Raw genomic sequence first — 19,678 nt, forward strand, 5'->3', positions numbered from 1 at the left:
TTCAATAAAAACATGGCAACATTTCATGCTTTGTGGGTTATTAGTTTAAGCAGACTGTGATTGTCTATTGTTGTGACTTAGATGATGATCAGATCACATTTTATGACCAATTTGTGCAGAATTACAAAGATTGGTTATATGCGGGGTTAATGTTTTTTCCAATTTTATATAGTAGTAATTAGATAGGCCGTCTGTACCTGGAGCTTTATGTTTGGGCATTGTTTTAATTGTGCTTCGCACTTCTTCTTCAGTAAATGGTATGTCGAGTTCTAAGGCTTGTTGATTAGTAAGGGACGGAAGTTGCATTTTCTCTAAAAACTTCTCAATAGCCTCTCTTGTAGGAATATAAGTGATTGAATCGTCCTTATATTATTATAATTATTATATAATCCTTTATAATATAGTGCCAATTATTCGACAATATGTTGGAGATTGTAAAGTTTTGTCCCTGACAGAGATAATATAAGGAATTTAGTTTGCAGATAAATGAATTTCAATTTTTTAGCTATCAGTTTGCCTACTCTATTACCAGACATATAATATATTTACTTAAGAGATCTCATTCGTTTCTCAATAGTGAGTAGTGATAGTGAATGTAATTCGTGATTTATATCATCTATTTTTTTAACCAGAGATTTATTTGGGGCCCTTTTATTTTGAGTCTCAAGAGAGGCTAAATTCTGAAGGAGTCGTGACTGGGTTACGTTTACTTTCCTCTTAGCAAGAGAACCTAATTATATAAGGACTCCGCGTATAACAGCTTCATGGGCCAGCCACATGCCTTGAGTATGTGAGGTAGGGACGATATTTTCACTGAAATAGTTGTTGAAGGCAGTTTCTATTTTAATGCCATTTTCAGGGGTATCTATCAACGCTTCATTTAGCCTCCATTTGCACCTTCGTAGAGCTGGATGAGGTGGTGTAAGAGTGATCTTAACAGGAGCATGGGCTTGTTGTGGACAAAAATATTAACCCAATTAATGTTCGTAAAATGCCTATTTGCTCAGCATAACCATAATCAGCATTATCCATGATTTACCTAAAATGTCCGCTAGGGAGTTTCCCCTTGTCATCAACTAACACCCTAATTAACAAAGATGGAATCTGGGGGAGAACTCCACCATGCCAGTGACATCACACCCAGTAGGAAGAGCAATAAATGAACCACTTAACACCTAACCGATTATTGATGTATTATTCTCTGTTATTTCTGACAATGCATATGATGTAATTCTGCTTTATAAGGGGCATGCCGTCCCCCTGGAATAAACTCTTCCTCAAGTTTTTCATTAACCTTAACTAGTGTCTGGTGTGAATTACTTCAGGAGCGTGCACGCATACTTCAATTTGGCCAGGGGCAAATATGCAAGATTATCAATTATTTGATTGATTCCATAACAGTCTGACCATGTACATAAACCTATGGTAACATCTGTGACATTGGAAATGGTGGATTTGTCTACAAGGCACATATCTATACGTGAGTATGATGTATGTATATGGGAAAAATAAGCGTAATCTCTAGCAGAGGAGGATAAATTACGCCATGTATCATTCAAATCATTAGTATGAAGTAAGTTCACTAAATAGCGACCAAGATGAAATGAAGCTGAAGTAGGTGGTTTGTTATGACTTCTCTGTATATCCAGTAAGGGATCTAGTGTGCTGTTAAAGTCCCCGCATATAATGTGATGTCACTTCTTCATCTGTGCGATCTTGCAGAATGCACCTTGAAAAAAGGTTTGTTGTGATTCATTGGGTGCATATTGGTTTACTATAGTTAGTGGTACGCCATTCAGAGTGCCCATTAAGATCAGGGTTCGACCGTTTTTATAATCATATAATTTTTCGAGAGTGAAGGACCAATCCGCATGAAAATAAATAGCAACACCTCTTGAATTATATGGAGAGTAAGCGTGGAAATTTCTGAGATTTTAACTGAGGGGGGTTACGTTTGCAAAAATGAGTTTCTTGGAAACATACAATTGCTGCTTCTGAGTTATGCATGTCTTGGAGCACCATACATCTCTTATGCGGATGGTTCAAACCCTTGACATTATGAGAAAGAATTTTAAGTTGGGCTGTCATCATGTGTCAAATCTAAAAAGTTATGAAAAAGCGCCAATCTAGCGGGCACAGCTCAAGCTTAACAAAGGGTAAAAAAAAGGCATCATATGTTTGTCAGACATTTTTCCCTGCCTCTCCCTATCAAATGTAATATTAATTAAATAAGATCCCATATAAATTAACTACATCACCCTCACCAATGATGCCGATATTGAGAAATAGGGCATTCCCCCGGGAATGAAAGCACACGACTACAAAGGCATTGAATACACAGGATTACAGAGGGCGATAGACTTAAACAAGGGAGACCAAATTTTAACTTTCGAGGCACTGAAGAAAAAAGCCTCACTAAAACCCGACTTTTTCAGATACCTCCATATTAGGGATTTTGCCCAACACAACCTAGTAAAAGAAGAAGCTCAAAAAACACTCACCGGTTTTAAAAAACTGTGTCTCAAAAAAAACCTCAGAAGGGACTCATTATCTCCTTGTATGCCCATCTGAGCTCCAATAACACTGACTGGGTACAATTACACTACATTGCCTAATGGGAATCTGATCTTGGCGAGGTACTAGAGGGTACAAAATTGTGTCACCCAACAGAACCAGGTGTACAAAACCATACTCAGATGGTATACTAGCCCGGTAAAGTTACACCATATGCGCCAAACCCCGGACGACCTGTGTTGGTGGGGATGTAGCCACAGGGGGGCATACAAACACATTTGTTGTGACTGTCCTGGACCACGGTCCTTCTGGGAGGTGGGAGACCTGTTAGACAAGGTATTTCAGAGACAGGTAAAAAGAGACCCACGAGTGCTCCTGCTGTCCAGATCAATAGACGACTAGCCAAGAAAGGAACAAAAATTACTTCACAAAATCACCCTGGCGGTCAGGTGAACCATGGCGCAAGTATGGCTCAAACCTGACACCCCCTCAATGGACACTGTAATACATACAATTAAAGACACACATATTATGGACCACTTAAAAGTGCAAGTTAGAGGCACGATTGAATCGTATGAAAATATATGGGAGTTGTGGATGGCTGGGGATGAGGGACTAGGGGAAGTGGGAGCTGGGAGGGTGAGATGGTATACCCCTACACCCAGTAACAAGAATTCCGACCCCGACCCTCTGGCTCAGCGAGACATGAACGCAGGGAAGATACAAAACCCAGGCCAACCACTGTGTATGCTGCATGTTTCCTATAGCAGAAACCTATCCAGCAACATACATGAATGACATTTACACCCCGAGCTCTGGCCATATGACCTTTTTGTTTTCTTCTCTTCTTCTCTCCTTTCTTCTTTTCTCTTTTCAATATTGTTATCTTTATCTCTTACACACCAATTGCAACACCTGTGGCAGACAGGTGAAGTGTTTTGAAATGACAAGTTCATATGTCAAAGTTTGTACTTTATTATAAAAAATCATTGATGTCAGACTGCTAGAGAAGCAGAGATACTCAACAACATAAATAACCATAGCCATGGAAGTCAAATGTTAAATACCACATGTAACATAAACGTTGTATAACAAATGAATACGATACATTCTGTTACAAGTACAATACATGTTGACAAACCAAAAATAAAGAACTAAAAATAATAATAATAATAATTTGTAGTTCTTATGTAGTCCTACTCACATTTTATAGAGCTAGAACCAGCTCCAGTATGGATGGTGTACAGTGGTATAATACTGCATTTAATTAAGTAGGCAGACTGCTCAATGTATAAGGTGTGAGTGGTATAATCCACATCTAGGATTCTTTTGTGAGGTCCTGATTGGAATGGTGAACAATTAGTGTTAATTGGTGAACAATTAGTGCCAGCATGCTGTCTGATTATCCAAGATAAGTTCGTACTTCTTCACAGAATTATTTTATCCAAGAACACTCCTAAAACAATCATTTCCCTCCTACCCATATTTCAGGCATTTGGTAGAAGGAAGTAATATTTAACACTCTCTGGTTATTGCAAGAATGGTGTGTGAAGCAAGTTAGTTAGTTGGATTTCGGTACATAATTGTTGGTCCATAAAGCAATTAGAAAATATATCCTTTCACAAAATCCAGTCCAACGCATGGCAGTATCTCATTGCTAAGTTATTTTCAAATATATGAAGGATATTGAGGCCTACATAAAATTGATATTGCTGTAGCTGTGTCAGACCCACCCTCATCCTTTGGACATTTGGGATGCGGAACAAGGAACAAGGCCAAAGGTTGAGTATTTATACCAATTAATATGACAGCCTAAAATGGGGCCAAAAAAGTACTGTATTTTTTCCATGTATTAGACTATGTTTTTTTCTAAAAAAAAATTAGTGCAAAATTGGGAATAGACTTATACATGGAATATTACTGCAGGGGTTAAAGTTAAGATGGCGACTATTAAATATTGATTTCTTAATTTTGGGCTCAAAAAATAGGGGTCGTCTTATACATGGGGGCATTTTATACATGCAAAAATACGGTACTCATTTGCATAAGATCCAAAAGGTATTTGTTAGAATCAAATTTATAAAGAAAAATTTCATCTACTAATGCTGTTCTGTCTATTTGGTTTGTACCAATAGATAGCCCCTGATGGAGGTATCCTGGTTGTAAGATCCCCTGTACTCACCCTGGTGGTCCGCCGATCTGCCGCCACTCCCTCACTGTCAGAGGCTCCAGTCAGCCTCTCAGACGCTGGACGCTGTGCACCGCCCCTTTTTATGACGCAGCGCACGCATGTCGGTGCCATGACATCACGGGAGCTCTAATCAATAGAGCTCAGTACACTCAAACATTTTGGGGGCGTGGTTATGCTAGCCACGCCATCAAACATATAAAAACTCAGTTTGCCCAAGGCACAGGGCCCTGTTGTTACTAGTGTCCCTATAGTGCATTCTTTTGTCCTTTTTGGTATTCTTTGGTATTGACCTGGCTTTCTCTTGACTACTCCATTTTCTGGTTCCCTTGACTCGGCTTTGTTTATCATTCTTGTGTATCTCTGGCTCCCCTGACTCGGCTTTTGTGTCTTGATTTAGTGTATTTCTGGCTTCCATTGACCATGGCTCTTTCTGACTATCCTTGAATTATTATTATTATTCTTTATCCGGCTATTCAAAGGACCGGTTTAGGGACTTTCTATCTGTATCCATTTATTTCCTTGTGGGATTTCACTCTGCGTGTTGGGTTGTACGCTGCACTGGTCATGCGAAATATGGATCAAAAGATCTAGAGAAAGGTTTAAAAGAATGAGAGATAATAGAAAGCCCTGATGGACCCCTCATTCCATAAAGACCAGGGATGAATGAAAATCATTAATTGCTATTTGAGTTGAACATGAGCAGTATACATCATAGTTACATATATAGTTACATAGTTGAAAAGAGACTTGCGTCCATCAAGTTCAGCCTTCCTCACATTTGTTTTTTGCTGTTGATCCAAAAGAAGGAAAAAAAAACAGTTTTTAGCACTTCCAATTTTGCAACAAGCTAGGAAAAATATTCCTTCTTGACACCAGAATGGCAGTCAGATTTACCCTTGGATCAAGCAGTTATTAACCTACATTGAAAGATTCTATCCTTCAATATTCTGTTTTTGCAAGTATGCATCTAGTAGCTGTTTGAACATCTGTATGGACACTGATAAAACCACTTCTTCAGGCAGAGAATTCCACATCCTTATTGTTATTACAGTAAAAAAAACCTTTCCTTTGCCTTAGACTAAATCTTCTTTCTAAACGCATGACCTTGTGTCCTATGTAAAGTCCGGTTTGTGAATAGATTTCTACACAATGGTTTGTATTGGCCCCAAATATATTTGTATGATGTTATCATATCCCCTCTCAAGTGACGTTTCTCTAAACTAAATAGGTTTAAATTTGTTAACCTTTCTTCATAGCTGATATGTTCCATTCCGTTTATTAATTTTATAGCCCACTTCTGCACTTTTTCTAGTGCCATAATATCCTTCTTTAGAACAGGTGCCCAAAATTGCACAGTATATTCAATATGTGGTCTTACCAATGATTTATAAAGAGGCACAATTATATTCTCATCTCGAGAATGAATGCCCTTTTTCATGCATGACAATACCTTACTGGCCTTGGCCACTGCTGATTGACATTGCACATTGTTGCATAGTTTGTTGTCTATAACAATTCCAAAGTCCTTTTCATGTGTGGTTATCCCTAATTCGCTTCCATTAAGGGTATACGTTGCTTGTGTATTCTTTTCGCCGAAGTGCATAACTTTGCATTTTTCAACATTAAATTTCATCTGCAATTTGAGTGCCCAGTCCCCCAGTCTATCTAAATCCCTCTGCAGCAAAGTAATATCTTGCTCACATTGTATTATTTTACAGAGTTTTGTGTCATCTGCAAACACTGAAACATGACTTTCAATGCTTTCTTCAAGATCATTTATAAACATGTTAAATAGAAGGGGTCCCAAAATAGACCCCTGAGGGACACCACTTGCCACCTCTGTCCAGCTTGAAAATGTACCATTAATGACAACTCTTTGTCCTCTATTTTTAAGCCAATGTTCTACCCAAGAACAAGCATTTTTATCTAGACCGATTTCCTTGAGTTTGAACACTAATCTGTTATGTGGAACTGTATCAAATGCCTTGGCAAAATCCAAATAGATCACATCATTTATAAACAATTAACTAGTGATCTACGTCATCAGGATTCTTATAAATATATTTTAAAAAGTGCATAAGGCACTCCAACGTAAAAGATCAGGACTTCATAATTCATAAGAGTTGTTAACAAACATATGTGCCATTACAATGGAGAAAAATCCAAAATTCACACTTTTCTTACCCACAGTAGCAGTCCCAGTCCAAAATACCAGACAAGTTGGTTTTGTTTTTGGTTTTTAACCTATATATTTTGTTATCCATTAACTGACCTCACTACTATTTCAAATTAATACATAAAATTTATATATTCGGGGGGCGGGGCCTGACCGCCGGCGGGATCAGACGTGCTCCGTCTGAGCTCCCGCTCCAGGGTCCGCAAACTGGAGCTAGCTGGAGGCCAACCGCGCAGATTGACCCACAACGGGAACCACACTGACCCCCGGGGATACCGCCCGGGCACCGACAGCAACCCGACAGGAGCCCGGAGTCTGCTGGAGCTTGAGCCGGGACGAGACGGCCGCTCTCCCGGGTCTCTGGCCGGCGTCACGCTTCCCCCCCCCCTCTGGACCGGGGGGGTTATCCCGGTCTGCAAGGGTGCCAGCCATCGCACCAGGCCGGCCCTGGACGGCTGTCTAGGCATGCAGCATCCACCGGACGGTGCCCCTCTGGAGGGCCGCAAGATGGCCGCCAAGAGCCAAACAAGCCCGCAAATGCACAGTCTGGCTGAGGGAATAGAACCCGGGCCAACAAGGACTTAACCCCAAAGCAACGGACACATAAAAAGTCCCCACGGCAACCGACGAAACACTCACCTCTAAGGTGGATTCTTACCCGGCAGCAGCGGCCCGGGGCTCCGGCAGTGAGGAAGGCCCCAAAATGGCGAGTCACAAGCAACCCCACAAGATGGCGGAGCTGCGCTTAGAGGCGCCACGAGGTGCTCAGGCACAATACTGCCTCACATCCGAGCCGAAGGTACTTACCGGCGGGACACAAGCCTAGCACAGAGCGACCATCGTCCACATGACAGACTGGGCATCGGCTGAATAAGCAAAGACCCTGGACAGTCTCCCGGCACAAATACAGACGGCGCTGCAGGACTGCAATACCCTGGGGACTACCCAACAAGTACAGGTCTCCCTACGTGAACCTCGCATAATGATCTCTAGACCTAGCCTATGGGACTCATTCATAGCTGTGTTTAAAAGCCTCATAGCCAGTTTATTAAGCTATATGTTGAATCTTACGCGCTGAATTACTATATAATAGCTACTTATTCTTAATTTCACTAGCATGTTCACTATATATAAACTCGTGACCTACCCTCTGATATCTAAATATATAAAATTGTGCATTGTTCCTATATACCCCATTGTAACCTATGTTTCGAATCGTGCAAGTGGACTGCCTTTGGGGCACCACATGCCTGTATGTTATCTTAATATGCACTGCAAAAATAAAAAATTAACAAAAAAAAATAAAAAAATTATATTCGACAAATAAAAATAATTTGACTTGTAAATAAGGGAAAGAATATTGGTTTCATGTTTTTGACATGTTGAATCACCTGTTCACAAATACCTACCGACTTCCATACACCCACCTTTGTTTATGTTCAATACCCATATTAAACCTGGCATCTTTTGCAAGAATCGCAGCTGCCTGTTGCACACTTTTCCTTGTAGCACAGAACTTAAAGCAAAAAAAAAAAAGACAAAATGAGGGTTGTTTGACAGAAGAGTCAAAATTACATTAAAACACTAACTTTATAGTATGTAATATAAAATTATGATTACTACAAGAGTTGGTTTCTGGTCTGAATATGTTTGTATTACACCAGCAATTTTGTAGTTAAGGGTCAAGTCAAACTTAAACTCTGTTTGGTTATTGCTGCAAGGAAACCCTAGAACTACTTTGCGAAGCTTTACAGGTCGTTGTGTTTCATCCATTTTCATACAAATGGCAGATTGTTTTCCATCTGACAACCATTCAGCAATCTAAACAATGAGAAAATATATATAATTACACACCAAACAATTTGATATTTTAATGTTGTAAACTGGTCTTACACATTTAACAACTATGCTTTTAAAATCACCATTTTCATAAAACATCAAATATATAACTATAACAATATCAACTAAAATAATCTTAAATCATGTATCTACAATAAATGTTTACAAATGTATCTATAAAATCACCTTCCAATTAATAAATACAATTGTACTTCCCTTATTATTTTTCCACATTACAAAGTTGTTTAGTCACTGTTGTAAATTGTATTGTGTATTATATATTTTTTTAAAAAGTAGTTATATTTAAACTTACAGGAAGAATTAATGAAAAAACAAACAAACAGCATCCGGCATCCAGCACAGCTCTACAACACAAAGTGTTTCTTTTCACTACAACTGGAGTGGAAATGCAACAATTTAAGTTTACACAAAGCAGCTAGGGCTTGTTGAAATGCTTTCAAAAGGCTTACTCTAAATATCAGTCATGCCTTCATCCCTGCCACAAGAAATTCACTATCTCCAGCAATGTTCCTGTACTGCAGAACATTGTTGGAGAAAGTCTCGTACCACAGTTGACTTGCTACATTAAAAATTCATACCATTTCTACGTTTTCCCTCTGCCTTTCCAACTAAGATTATTTCACCTCTCTCATCTCCATCTCCTCTCATGATCCCAAATGCCTTTTTCATACCTCTATCTCCCTTTTCTGCCACACTGCAACCCTGCCATTAACTAACTTCACTGCTAGTGAGTTTGGATGTAACTTTGCTGTCAAGATCAACCAAATTAGAAATGTAATCTCCCCTCTCTCCTCTTCCTGTCCAATGATCTGCTTCCATTCTGTTCCTTCCTCAACTCTTAACTCCTTCCTTGTCTCAGAGCAAGAGGTCTCTAAACGTCATCTAGCCTACCTGTCCAACTACCTGCCATCTTGACCCCTCCTCTCTCACCTTATCCAATCCCTAGCATATGTTTTCAACCTCTCTCTGTCATGCAATCATCAATCCTATCTAAAAGTCATCTATTGATCCTACTTCTTCTTCTAGGTATCATCTCATAACACTACTCCCCTTTACTTCTAAGCTTCTGTAACTTCCACTTTAAAAATATCACCCAAATCTACCCTTTTTTAACTCTAGATACAACTAAAGCACTTATTTGTGCACTGTAATGAATGCTTATCCCCCTGACTGACCACTATTCCTACACCTCACCCCTTTGCCAATCATTACATTGGCTTCCTGTACAATTCAGGATTCAAACTTCGAACAGTAACCTGCAAAGCCCTCACTACATTCGCTCTTCCTCAAAAAAGTAAAACTCTTCTTGTTCCCTTCGCTCTACAAAATACCTTCTTCTTTGACTACTGTTTTGCACCAACCCCAGATTTCATACCACTCAGTGTTGGAAGGTATGCGGGGGCAGACTGACCTGGGGGTCCATCATCTTGCCCAAGAGTAGCTGTATCCTGTTACCAAGGCTACACTCTTACACTGTAAGTGCTGGGATTTGAGAAAAAAGAGGTCCCAGTACAGAGCCCTAAATAACTCCATCAGAGAGGTACAGAAGGGGAGGAAGAACTAGAGAAGGAGGCACTGAAGGTGCAACTAGAGAGGTAGATAGAGAACCAGGAAAGAGTAGTGAGGTCAAGTGAGTAGTGATGGCAAGGTTGTGAAGGATGAGTTGCAAAAGCTGGTGGTCAAGAGTGTCATAAAGATCAAGAAGAATAAGTAACAAATAGGGTTTTTTGGATTTGGCTGCCATTAACTCATTAGTCAATTTGGTCAGTACAGTCTATGTGGATTGTTAGGATTGAAGCTGAATTAACTATTAAGATTGAGTCTGGATTAAAGCCAGAATAATATTGATCAAGTAAGGATTTGGAGTTCATAGTCTGGAAGTTGAGTATACACCAACCTTTTAAGGAACCTGAAGACAAAGACAAAAAGAGAGGACCATAGGTCAAGAGAAGTTTTTTTTTTTTTTAGTATGGGTGTGATCAGTGCATGTTTAAAGGATGATGGGAAAATGTCAGGGGGGAAAGAGATTGAAGATTTTAGTCAAAGATGGGACAGAGACATATATTGAGTAATGTGGGAGAGAATGAGACCAAAGTGGATACTCTGTGCAGCCAGAATTCTTTGCACCAGGGAGGGTCCTTTGATCTCTTATAACACTGGGGTTTTGTGATTTCTCAAATACACCCTGGAGGTATGATAATATAAATAATACTTCAGCTCACAATATTCATTATGGTAGAAACATACATCTTCAGCATTTGGAATAGTTGCAGAGACTGCCACAAATCTTATAGGTACATGTAGTTCAGATTCCTTGGAAATCCGTGAAATAGAAGATTGCATTGTTTTCATTCTGCTAACTACAACTTCAAGAGTCGCTCCTCGACTTTCATCTTTCAATGTGTGCACCTACAGCAAGGAGAACCAAACATATGCACACAAACAAAAAGAAGAGGCATTTGATTGATTACAGTAGAATATTAAATTATATTAAGATACAACACTGAATGGACACATCAGGCATGCCTCCTGTAATAGCATACATGCATATTTCCTAATGTTTTTTTCAATGTATTATAATGTTATTCAGATTTAAAGGAATACTATAGTCACCAAAACAACTTTAGCTCAATGAAGCAGTTATAGTGTATCGATCATGCACCTGCAGTCTCGCTGCTCAATTATTCACAATTTAGAAATTAAATCACTTTTAGTTCTGTTTTTGCAGTCTAGCTACACCTCCCCGTGCTGTCACTCACACTGCCTTTCAATCAGATGTAATTTACTTTAAAAGTTTTTATCTCCTGGGGGCGGGGCCGGGCCGCCATGCTGACCGGTCGCATGGCGGAGGGGCTCCGGAGCAACCGGGCCTATAAGCCACAACAGGCAACTATTCTTACGCGAACGCAGCCTGCAAATACCCACATAGCTATGGGAAAGGTAGTGGACCCCGAGATCGGGAGTTTCGGTCTCCCCCACGGGAAGCACAAGACTTCAGAGGCTGCAGCCTACTCTGGAGGGAGCGGGGTGGACGGCCTCTGCCCAGTCTCCTCACCACACTGCCACACGCTAGAAGGTTGGGGGCTTGCCAGTCCCAGGAGTTAAGAGATTCTAAAGTAAATATAATTTACAATAAAGGAAGTATAAACATTAGATGATTCTTTACAGGAAGTGTTTAGGAAGGCTGTGCAAGTCACAGGCATCGAGGTGTGCCTAAGGCTGAACAAACAAACAGATTTAACTCCTAAATGGCAGTTATTTGAGCAGTGAAACTGCAGGGGCATGATGTATACACCTGCTGAGGAAACAATAGGACAGGAAAAAGGGGGAGAGGCGCAGACAAGCTATACATTCAACATACTCTGCACCAATAATGGGCACAGGGTGACCAAAACACAAAAGAAATCTGGGGAACTACAAATAGTGTATGTCTTCCATCGCCAGTGATGGTGACTACCGTCACAGGTACTACCCACGCTTAATTTATGGGTGGAAAAATAAAAACGATGAGAATACAAAATTAATGAAAAAAATGTTAATTTTATTATGAAGCATTACTCTGGATAGAACTCCTTTACCAAAGGAAATAGAAGGTATGTATGTAAGTCCAATTTGTAATGTTTAATAAAGGTTGTAGGTGAAGACAAGTGGCTGCCTTACAGATGTCATCCGAAGGACCTCTGCCCAATTAGTCCAAACTGTAGAGAGAGATCTGGTGGAATGAGCCTTAATTTTCTCAGGAGGAGGCATTTTGTTACCTTGATAAGCATCTGAAGTTACCACTGCTATCCAACATCGTAAAAGAGAGGATAAGGCTGCTTCACCTTTGAGAGGAACTGAAGGTAGAATAAAAACCCTGTTGGATTTTCTAAAGTCTGCAATAACTGATAAGTATCGGATGACAAACTCTCTGATGTACAGTTTGTGAAGTCTTTCCTCTTACGGATTAGAAGGGTATGGAAAGAAGGATGGTAGTACTACTTCTTGAAGAAGATGAAAGTTAGACATTACTTTAGGGAGGAAATCTTCTCTAGGCTTTAAGACGATTCTATCAGGAAAGATGAGTTTATGAGAACTTTCACTTGAAAAGGCTTGAAGTTCTGAGATGCGCTTTGCTGTAGAAATGGCAAGCAAAAACACAGCCCTATGAGTCAGGTGTTAGATTTTAATTTCTGACAGTGGAGCAAAGGAAAGTACTGTTAAGGCATCTAACCAGATGAAATTTTTTAATTTTCAATAGGAGGTATACCAGGATCTCCTGTGTCAAATATGAATTATTGCTATAAATCTCTTCTTCTCCATCCAAATTGCTTTTAATACTCTTGTTATTAGAAATAGTGGAGAAAACACATATCCTAGATCAAATTCCCAATTTTGTGATAGATCATGAAGAGTAACATGGGACCTGGGAACGCTTCCAGTTGGCCATAAGGTTGAACTAAGTTATGCACCACCGTATAGTCAAGATTTAGAAAACCTCTATTCGCCCGGGAGAGCTGCTCAGATAGCCTGCTAGGAGATTCTCTAAACCTGGAAGGTAGATGGTGTTGATACCTTTTAGACGAATTTGAGCCATGGTCATCAGATGAGTCAGTTCCGCAAGAAGTTTGTTGCTCCGTTCCTCCCTGATGATATATGTAGGCAGCAACCGCTCTGTTGTCTGTCCTTATTATGATCTAAGGTGAGTTTATCAGGTGTCAGAAATGTTTGGGGGTGTGGTTTAGGCTCTGACCAAGATGGCCACTTAACTCACGAGCTCCGCTCCACTTGTCCACTTAATAGCGCCACATACGTTGCCACGAAGCGCAAATGGGGACGTACCCGTCACCCAGAGCCCCCGAGTGTTTCCAGCCCGGACCCCCATACCGGTCCCATGGACGGCTTCCTCAATACTTCGTTTGGAGCATGTGGAGGGGCTGAGAGTCCAAAGATGGTGCCGACCTCTCCGACCTCCCCAGCGGACTTAGAGCACTCTGCTTGACATGATCGGGGAGGAATTGAGAATTATCAGTGCCTCTATGGCTACCAAAGCTGACCTCCAGATACTCACCTACACAATCCAAAATGCCATGCGTGCTAAGGTGGTGGGTCTTCGAATGAAGTTGCCTTGCAGGAAGGCCGCATCCTGACACTAAAGCATTCGGCTGAGGCCCAGTCTGCTAAAATCGCAGTGTCTGACATGCCGGCATCTCGCCAAGTTGAGATGATCTTGGCCATGAGAAGACACCTAGAGGACCTAGATCACATGGGCCTTAGTTGCAACATTAAGATCCGTGGGATTCCGGAGGTTGATGGAGAGGAAAACGTAGAGGAGGTACTCTCTGGCCTATTCAGGGAAATCCTGCAAGATGCTGCACCACCGCTGTTTGAATTTGAGAGAGCACATAGAGTTGCAAGACCGCATTCCTCAAATGATGTGCCACGGGATCTGATATGCTGCATGCACTCATTCCCGGTTAAAGACGTCATGATGAGAAGGGCCCAAAACAGACCCTCATGGGACTATCGTGGTGCTCAGGTGTCCCTGTACAATGACCTCTCTCCCTTTATACTGGAAGTGAGAAGTGCATTGCGGCCCGTGACAACTGCTTTGTGAAACCGAAATATAAGTTACAAGTGGGGATCCCTCTTCGCACTCCTAGCATGACATTGGAATGTCTGTGTCTCCGTTAAATTTCCCAAAGCGCTGCCCCAATTCATGGAGATATGGGCCTGCCCCCTATTAAGTCCTTAAGTGGGTTCTGGGGCCCTTGGAGTCGAGGCCACAGTGGGCTCCCAAAAGACATGGAGGTGGGTACTAATTGGGCACGCCACCCCGACGGCAGCCAGACCCTGCTTCCCCAGAAGAGTGAGCTTGGCCTGGACTCTACCTGCTTGGCTTTGCTTATACCTCCTTGGTCTGTGAGCCCAACCTGAAGTGCACTCTGCTACCCCACATTTTTCAGGTTCGTCTGTTTTTCTGACTTGGGTTTGTTTTCCTTTCTTCCTTTTTTGATATGGGGAGACCTTCAAAAACACAGTGTGGGGGTTCATGTACTGGGGGCATGTTTTTTATTTGAGTTAGGTGGGGGGGCATGGAGGGCTTCCTATTCCCACCTGCAAGAGGGGCCTTCGATGCACTCCTGGGGTTAAAGGAAGTAGAAAAAAGAAAGGAAAAAAGGGGAAGGGGAGTGCATCCATCCACAATAACTTTTTTCAACTTAAATTCTATTGACTATAACCAATTCTAGTATACAAAGCATGACAAAACAATACCTAGTTCAGATAATCGCGTAATAGAACAACATTTTTTGTTGTCAAACTGTTTTTGAAATACATTTATTTATACGGCTATTTCAGCTCCTGCCCGTTCTCAGAATACTCTTGCGCCCTGTTTATTTGCTCTCCATAAGTTTAAAGGGTAATCCAGATGTGGATCCCTTGCTCATGGTGCCTAGAGAGATATCAGCTATGCCTCACTGATGATGCCAAACAAGGCTGAAACGATCGTCTGGGGTTGCTGTGTCTCTCGTGCAGAGGGAACTTGCTGGCATTTCAGATCTGGACTGCCCGTATGGGTGGGACCAGTCTGATATGTTTCAGAGATGTTCTCTCTGTAATGGCACAAGATGAGCTATAACCAGCTTGAGATCTGAGTGGGGACCCACTGAAGGGCAGGCTTTTTCAGCTGCTGCCCGTTCTCAGAATACTCTTGCGCCCTGTTATTTTGCTCGCAATTATAATTTTATCATTTTTTTTCAATAGTATTAGGGAAGAATTTGAATGAAGCCAATTCTGAAGTGAGTACAGGAATATTATAATTTACTTTTTGGATTAATTTATGTATTTCTTCTCCAACATTTATCTGAATATCTGCTGTTCATTTTATTTAACCTATAGGGGGATAAATACCATCTATAAATTATTTTTAAATGGTTTTCCTAATGATTGGAGCACAGAGTAACTTCTTTAAGAACTGGTACATATTTAAGTCATTCCTCCAGGTCATAACAAGCTCCCATATGTTTTTCCCATGCAAGCAGGTAATCATCTTTTAATCTAGGTGTGGGCATAAGATAAGAGTAACATTGAGATATAGTAACATGTTTATTAGGGTTATGTAAGTATGTATTTTTCAGATCAGATAATGCATCTTTTGTATAATTTTAAACTAAATTTTGAATGAAAAATGTATCTTTCATTGTGTTAATAATTAATTTGTGTTCTAATTGCATATTATCTACTAGGCTGAATTTATCTTGAAGTTTCATAAAAGACAAAAAGACAAAAAGACAAAAAGTGATTCAAATTTTGAATTGATTTAGTGTGCCAATTCTCCAAATTTAAATCAAGAAAATCTAGTTTTAATACAGACAGCAGCATTACTCATGAACACCCAGACGAAGGGCCGACTAGCTTAAACACAGTATCCCAAGCTTTGATGGTAATCTTAGTAGTGGGAAACAACTCAGCTATCTTGGGTAACCCAGACATCGGAAGCCACAGTATTTCTTTAATAGAATATGGTGACAGCCTATTATTTTCAATCTCAAAAAAAATTTATTCTGCTCATCTTATTTCCCCATATAAACTTAATTAGAGCAGATTGAACTGTTTTAAAGAATGTCTTCGGAATTGACAAGGGAATAGTTCTCAAGTAGTATAGTATTTTAGGTAAGATGTTCATTTTAATAGATGTTTTTACCTAACCAGGAAAGATCCAAATTATTCCAGTTTTCCATTTCCTTTTGCAATATTGGCCAAGTTTTTTTAAGATTAAATGTGTACATAATGTTTACATTTTTCCATAGTTTTATTCTAAGGTACTCAATGAATGAGTCTCTCCAGTCAAAGTCAAATTTAGTTTTCAAATCATCCAGATTACACCAAGGAATGTGTATAGGTAGAGCCTGCGTTTTTCCTGTATTGAGCCTGTAAAATGAGACTTCTCCAAAATCCTATAGTATAGAATTTAGGGAGTCAACTGAAGTTTTGGGTTCTGCCAAAGATAAGATAATATCATCCGCGAAGAGACCTATTTTATATTTAGTAATTTTTTACTGAAATTCCCTTAATCTATGGTGATTTCCTTATCAATGCGGCCAATGGCTCCATCGCTAATGCAATTAATGTCGGGGGACAATGGGCAACCCTGTCGCGTTCCATTAGTTAGTGGAAGAAATTCAGAGGTGAAACCTGTAGCAGAAACTTTTGCAGTCGGGTTTTGATATAATGCAAAAATTGCTTTAAGAAAGGGGGTGGGTATATTAAATTTGAGCAGAGCTTCCACCAAATAGCCCCAGTGACCCCTATCGAACGCCTTCTCCGCTGTCACGTATTCATCCGCACATAAAAATGTGGTTAATGGCATTTACTGTCCTGACAGGAAAAGTTGTGCCGAGCAACATTACTGTCCTCGCAGGAAAAATGGTGCCGAGCAATATTACTGTCCTGACAGGAAAAGTTGTGCCGAGCAGCAATCAAGCACATGTAAACCTGGTATTTGCCTTTGGCAAAGGCCGGTTACAGCTAATTGGATCCACAGGAGGGGTCTTTAAACCCACCTCTCCTCTTGCTCATTACCCTGTTGTGGTTTCATGCCTATGGTTATCCGAGAGTGCATTCCGGATCTTGATTTTCTGGTATTTGACTTTGGCTTTATTTTGACTTTCCTGATATCTGGTATCATTGACTTTTGGCTTTCCCTCATCTTTGTGTCTGATTCTGTTTCCCTGACCTTGGCTAGTATTTTGACTATTCTTGGAGACGTTAAGTCAGGCCATTCTATGGTCCGGTTATACGTTATCCTTAGTCCTAGGTGTGACACAGTACTGCGTGCTGGATCAACTTGTAATCCTGACATTACGACATGGCCATATATCCTGTAGATTTGTGTCAGCACATAGCAGCTTGTGAGAGAAAGCTAGAGGAGAACGATCACTGTATGGATCAATTTGCCCAGGCTTTTAGAACGCTCCTTACTAGGATGGCTCATTTACAACCTGAGGCTTCTCCAATTATGTCACCACTGCCTAATGTACCTCCACCTATAGTATATAAGGCACCTACGATCTCCTATTCTCTTCCTCTGTATTTTTCTGGTAATATCCAGGAATGTAGGGGATTTATCAATCAGATTGAGTACCACTTTAAGGCCTCACCTGGTTCATTTCCTTCAGATAGAGCTAATATTGGGTATCTGATGAACCAACTTAAAGGTAAGGCCTGGGCTAATCCATTGTGGGAAAGAAATAGGAGTTACCAGGAATTTCTGGCGGAATTCAAACTGACGTTTGAACCATTAGGCAGAGAGGAGTATGCCTCCACTGCCCTAATGCATATCAAACAAGGGAACCTGTCTATCTCGGTGTCACGGTAATATACCCCAACACGCAGGAGTAGTACAGATAGTCAGGAGACAAGAAACCAGGGGTCGTCTTACCGGACCTTAGAATGGCCGGACTTGACGAGAAAAAGCAAGACAGAGTCTAGAACAAGCCGAGGTCAAGGGAACAGAGAGACAGCGTAACGTAGAACAAGCCGAGGACTGGTACACAGAGGACAAAACAGCGGATAAGCAAGCAAGGATAAAGAGAGAGCGGAGTCAGGAACAAAGCCAAGGTCAAGCACCAAAAAACCAACTGAACGATACAAGCACTAAAGGGAAACTGGACAGAAACCACGATAGGGCAAGGAGCAAGGGAAACAGGTGAGTATAAATACCCTAAGGTTCACTTTGATTGGCCCCTGTCATATCCACGCCCCCAAAACGTGAGTGTATGGGGAATGTGGCCTGACAGGGGCCAATGGGAGACTGATTCTAATTTAGTCTCCCACTGTCCCTTTAAGAGCGCGCCCGAGACGAGCGGCGCGCTCTTAGTGTCGGGCGGGACACGTGACCGCTTCTCGCGGTCACTGCCCGCCTGACTGATCATATCGTTGGCTGAGCCGCGCGCGGCTCGTGCAGGAGCAGGACCGCGCGCGGCGAGAAGAGAGGACCCCGGCCGGCCCCTGGAGAGGGTAAGTACCGCTACACTCGGATTATGCCATAGAATTTCTTACCTTGGCATCTGAGGTAGACTGGACTAACAACAAATTAATCGCTGCTTTTAAAAAAGGATTATCCGAAGTTATACTTGATGAAATTCCTGCCAAAGACCTACCTAAGGGGTTAAATGACTTTATTACCAATGTGATGCAGATCAATAATAGACTCAGGACCAGGGAAATTACTGGAAACAGAACTAGACATTTGTTTATGTCACTAGCACCTTGATTCTCCAAACCTGTTGACACTGACCTCTCAACGCGGTCTGAATTCGAACCTATGCAGTTAGGGGTTACAGGACTGTCTGAGGCAGAGAAACAGTATAGGAGAAGAGAGGGTCTGTGCTTATATTTTGGCAAGAAGGGGCATATGAGAGATGCTTGTCCTATATGTCCAGAAAACTTCCGCACCTAAGAACCTTAACCCCTTAAGGACACATGACATGTATGACATGTCATGATTCCCTTTTATTCCAGAAGTTTGGTCCTTAAGGGGTTATGGGGACATGTCTTAGGTGTAATGGATACGTCCTCTAGTAATTCCCGAAGCAGATTTCTCCTTGACATTTCCGCCTTTTGCAACAAGGAGACCTTTTCATGCAAAGCCCTGGTTGACTCAGGTGCGGCTGGTAACTTTGTTGATTAGTATTTTGTTAAAAAACACACTATACCAGTCAAGGAGAGATCATCACCTCTAGCGGTTGAGGCTATTGATGGGAGACCCCTATCTTAACCTCTTATTACCCATGAGACCTTGCCTATTTGCATTATGATAGGAGCTTTGCATAAGGAAGACATTACTTTCCAGATAATCGCTTCTCTTCTTGTCCCATCGTATTAGGGTTCCCTTGACTCATCAAGCATAACCCTCATATTGACCGGACTAGAGGGGAAATACTGGAATGGGGTAG

The 19,678-nt window shown here is 41.1% G+C and overlaps 1 protein-coding gene across 1 annotated transcript in view; it reads right to left on the minus strand.

The window, feature by feature from the left end:
* HFM1 (helicase for meiosis 1) overlaps positions 1-19,678 on the minus strand; it is a 218,622-nt gene that overhangs the window by 100,632 nt on the left and 98,312 nt on the right. The window contains exons 11-13 of the mRNA XM_063428059.1: positions 10,989-11,150; positions 8,502-8,702; positions 8,309-8,397 (exon numbers count right to left, since the gene is read on the minus strand). Of these exons, the coding sequence (XP_063284129.1) occupies positions 8,309-8,397; positions 8,502-8,702; positions 10,989-11,150 (452 nt within the window). The remainder of the gene's footprint in view (positions 1-8,308; positions 8,398-8,501; positions 8,703-10,988; positions 11,151-19,678) is intronic.

Source organism: Pelobates fuscus, chromosome 7, assembly GCF_036172605.1.
Source record: "Pelobates fuscus isolate aPelFus1 chromosome 7, aPelFus1.pri, whole genome shotgun sequence".
Classification (NCBI taxonomy): domain Eukaryota; kingdom Metazoa; phylum Chordata; class Amphibia; order Anura; family Pelobatidae; genus Pelobates; species Pelobates fuscus.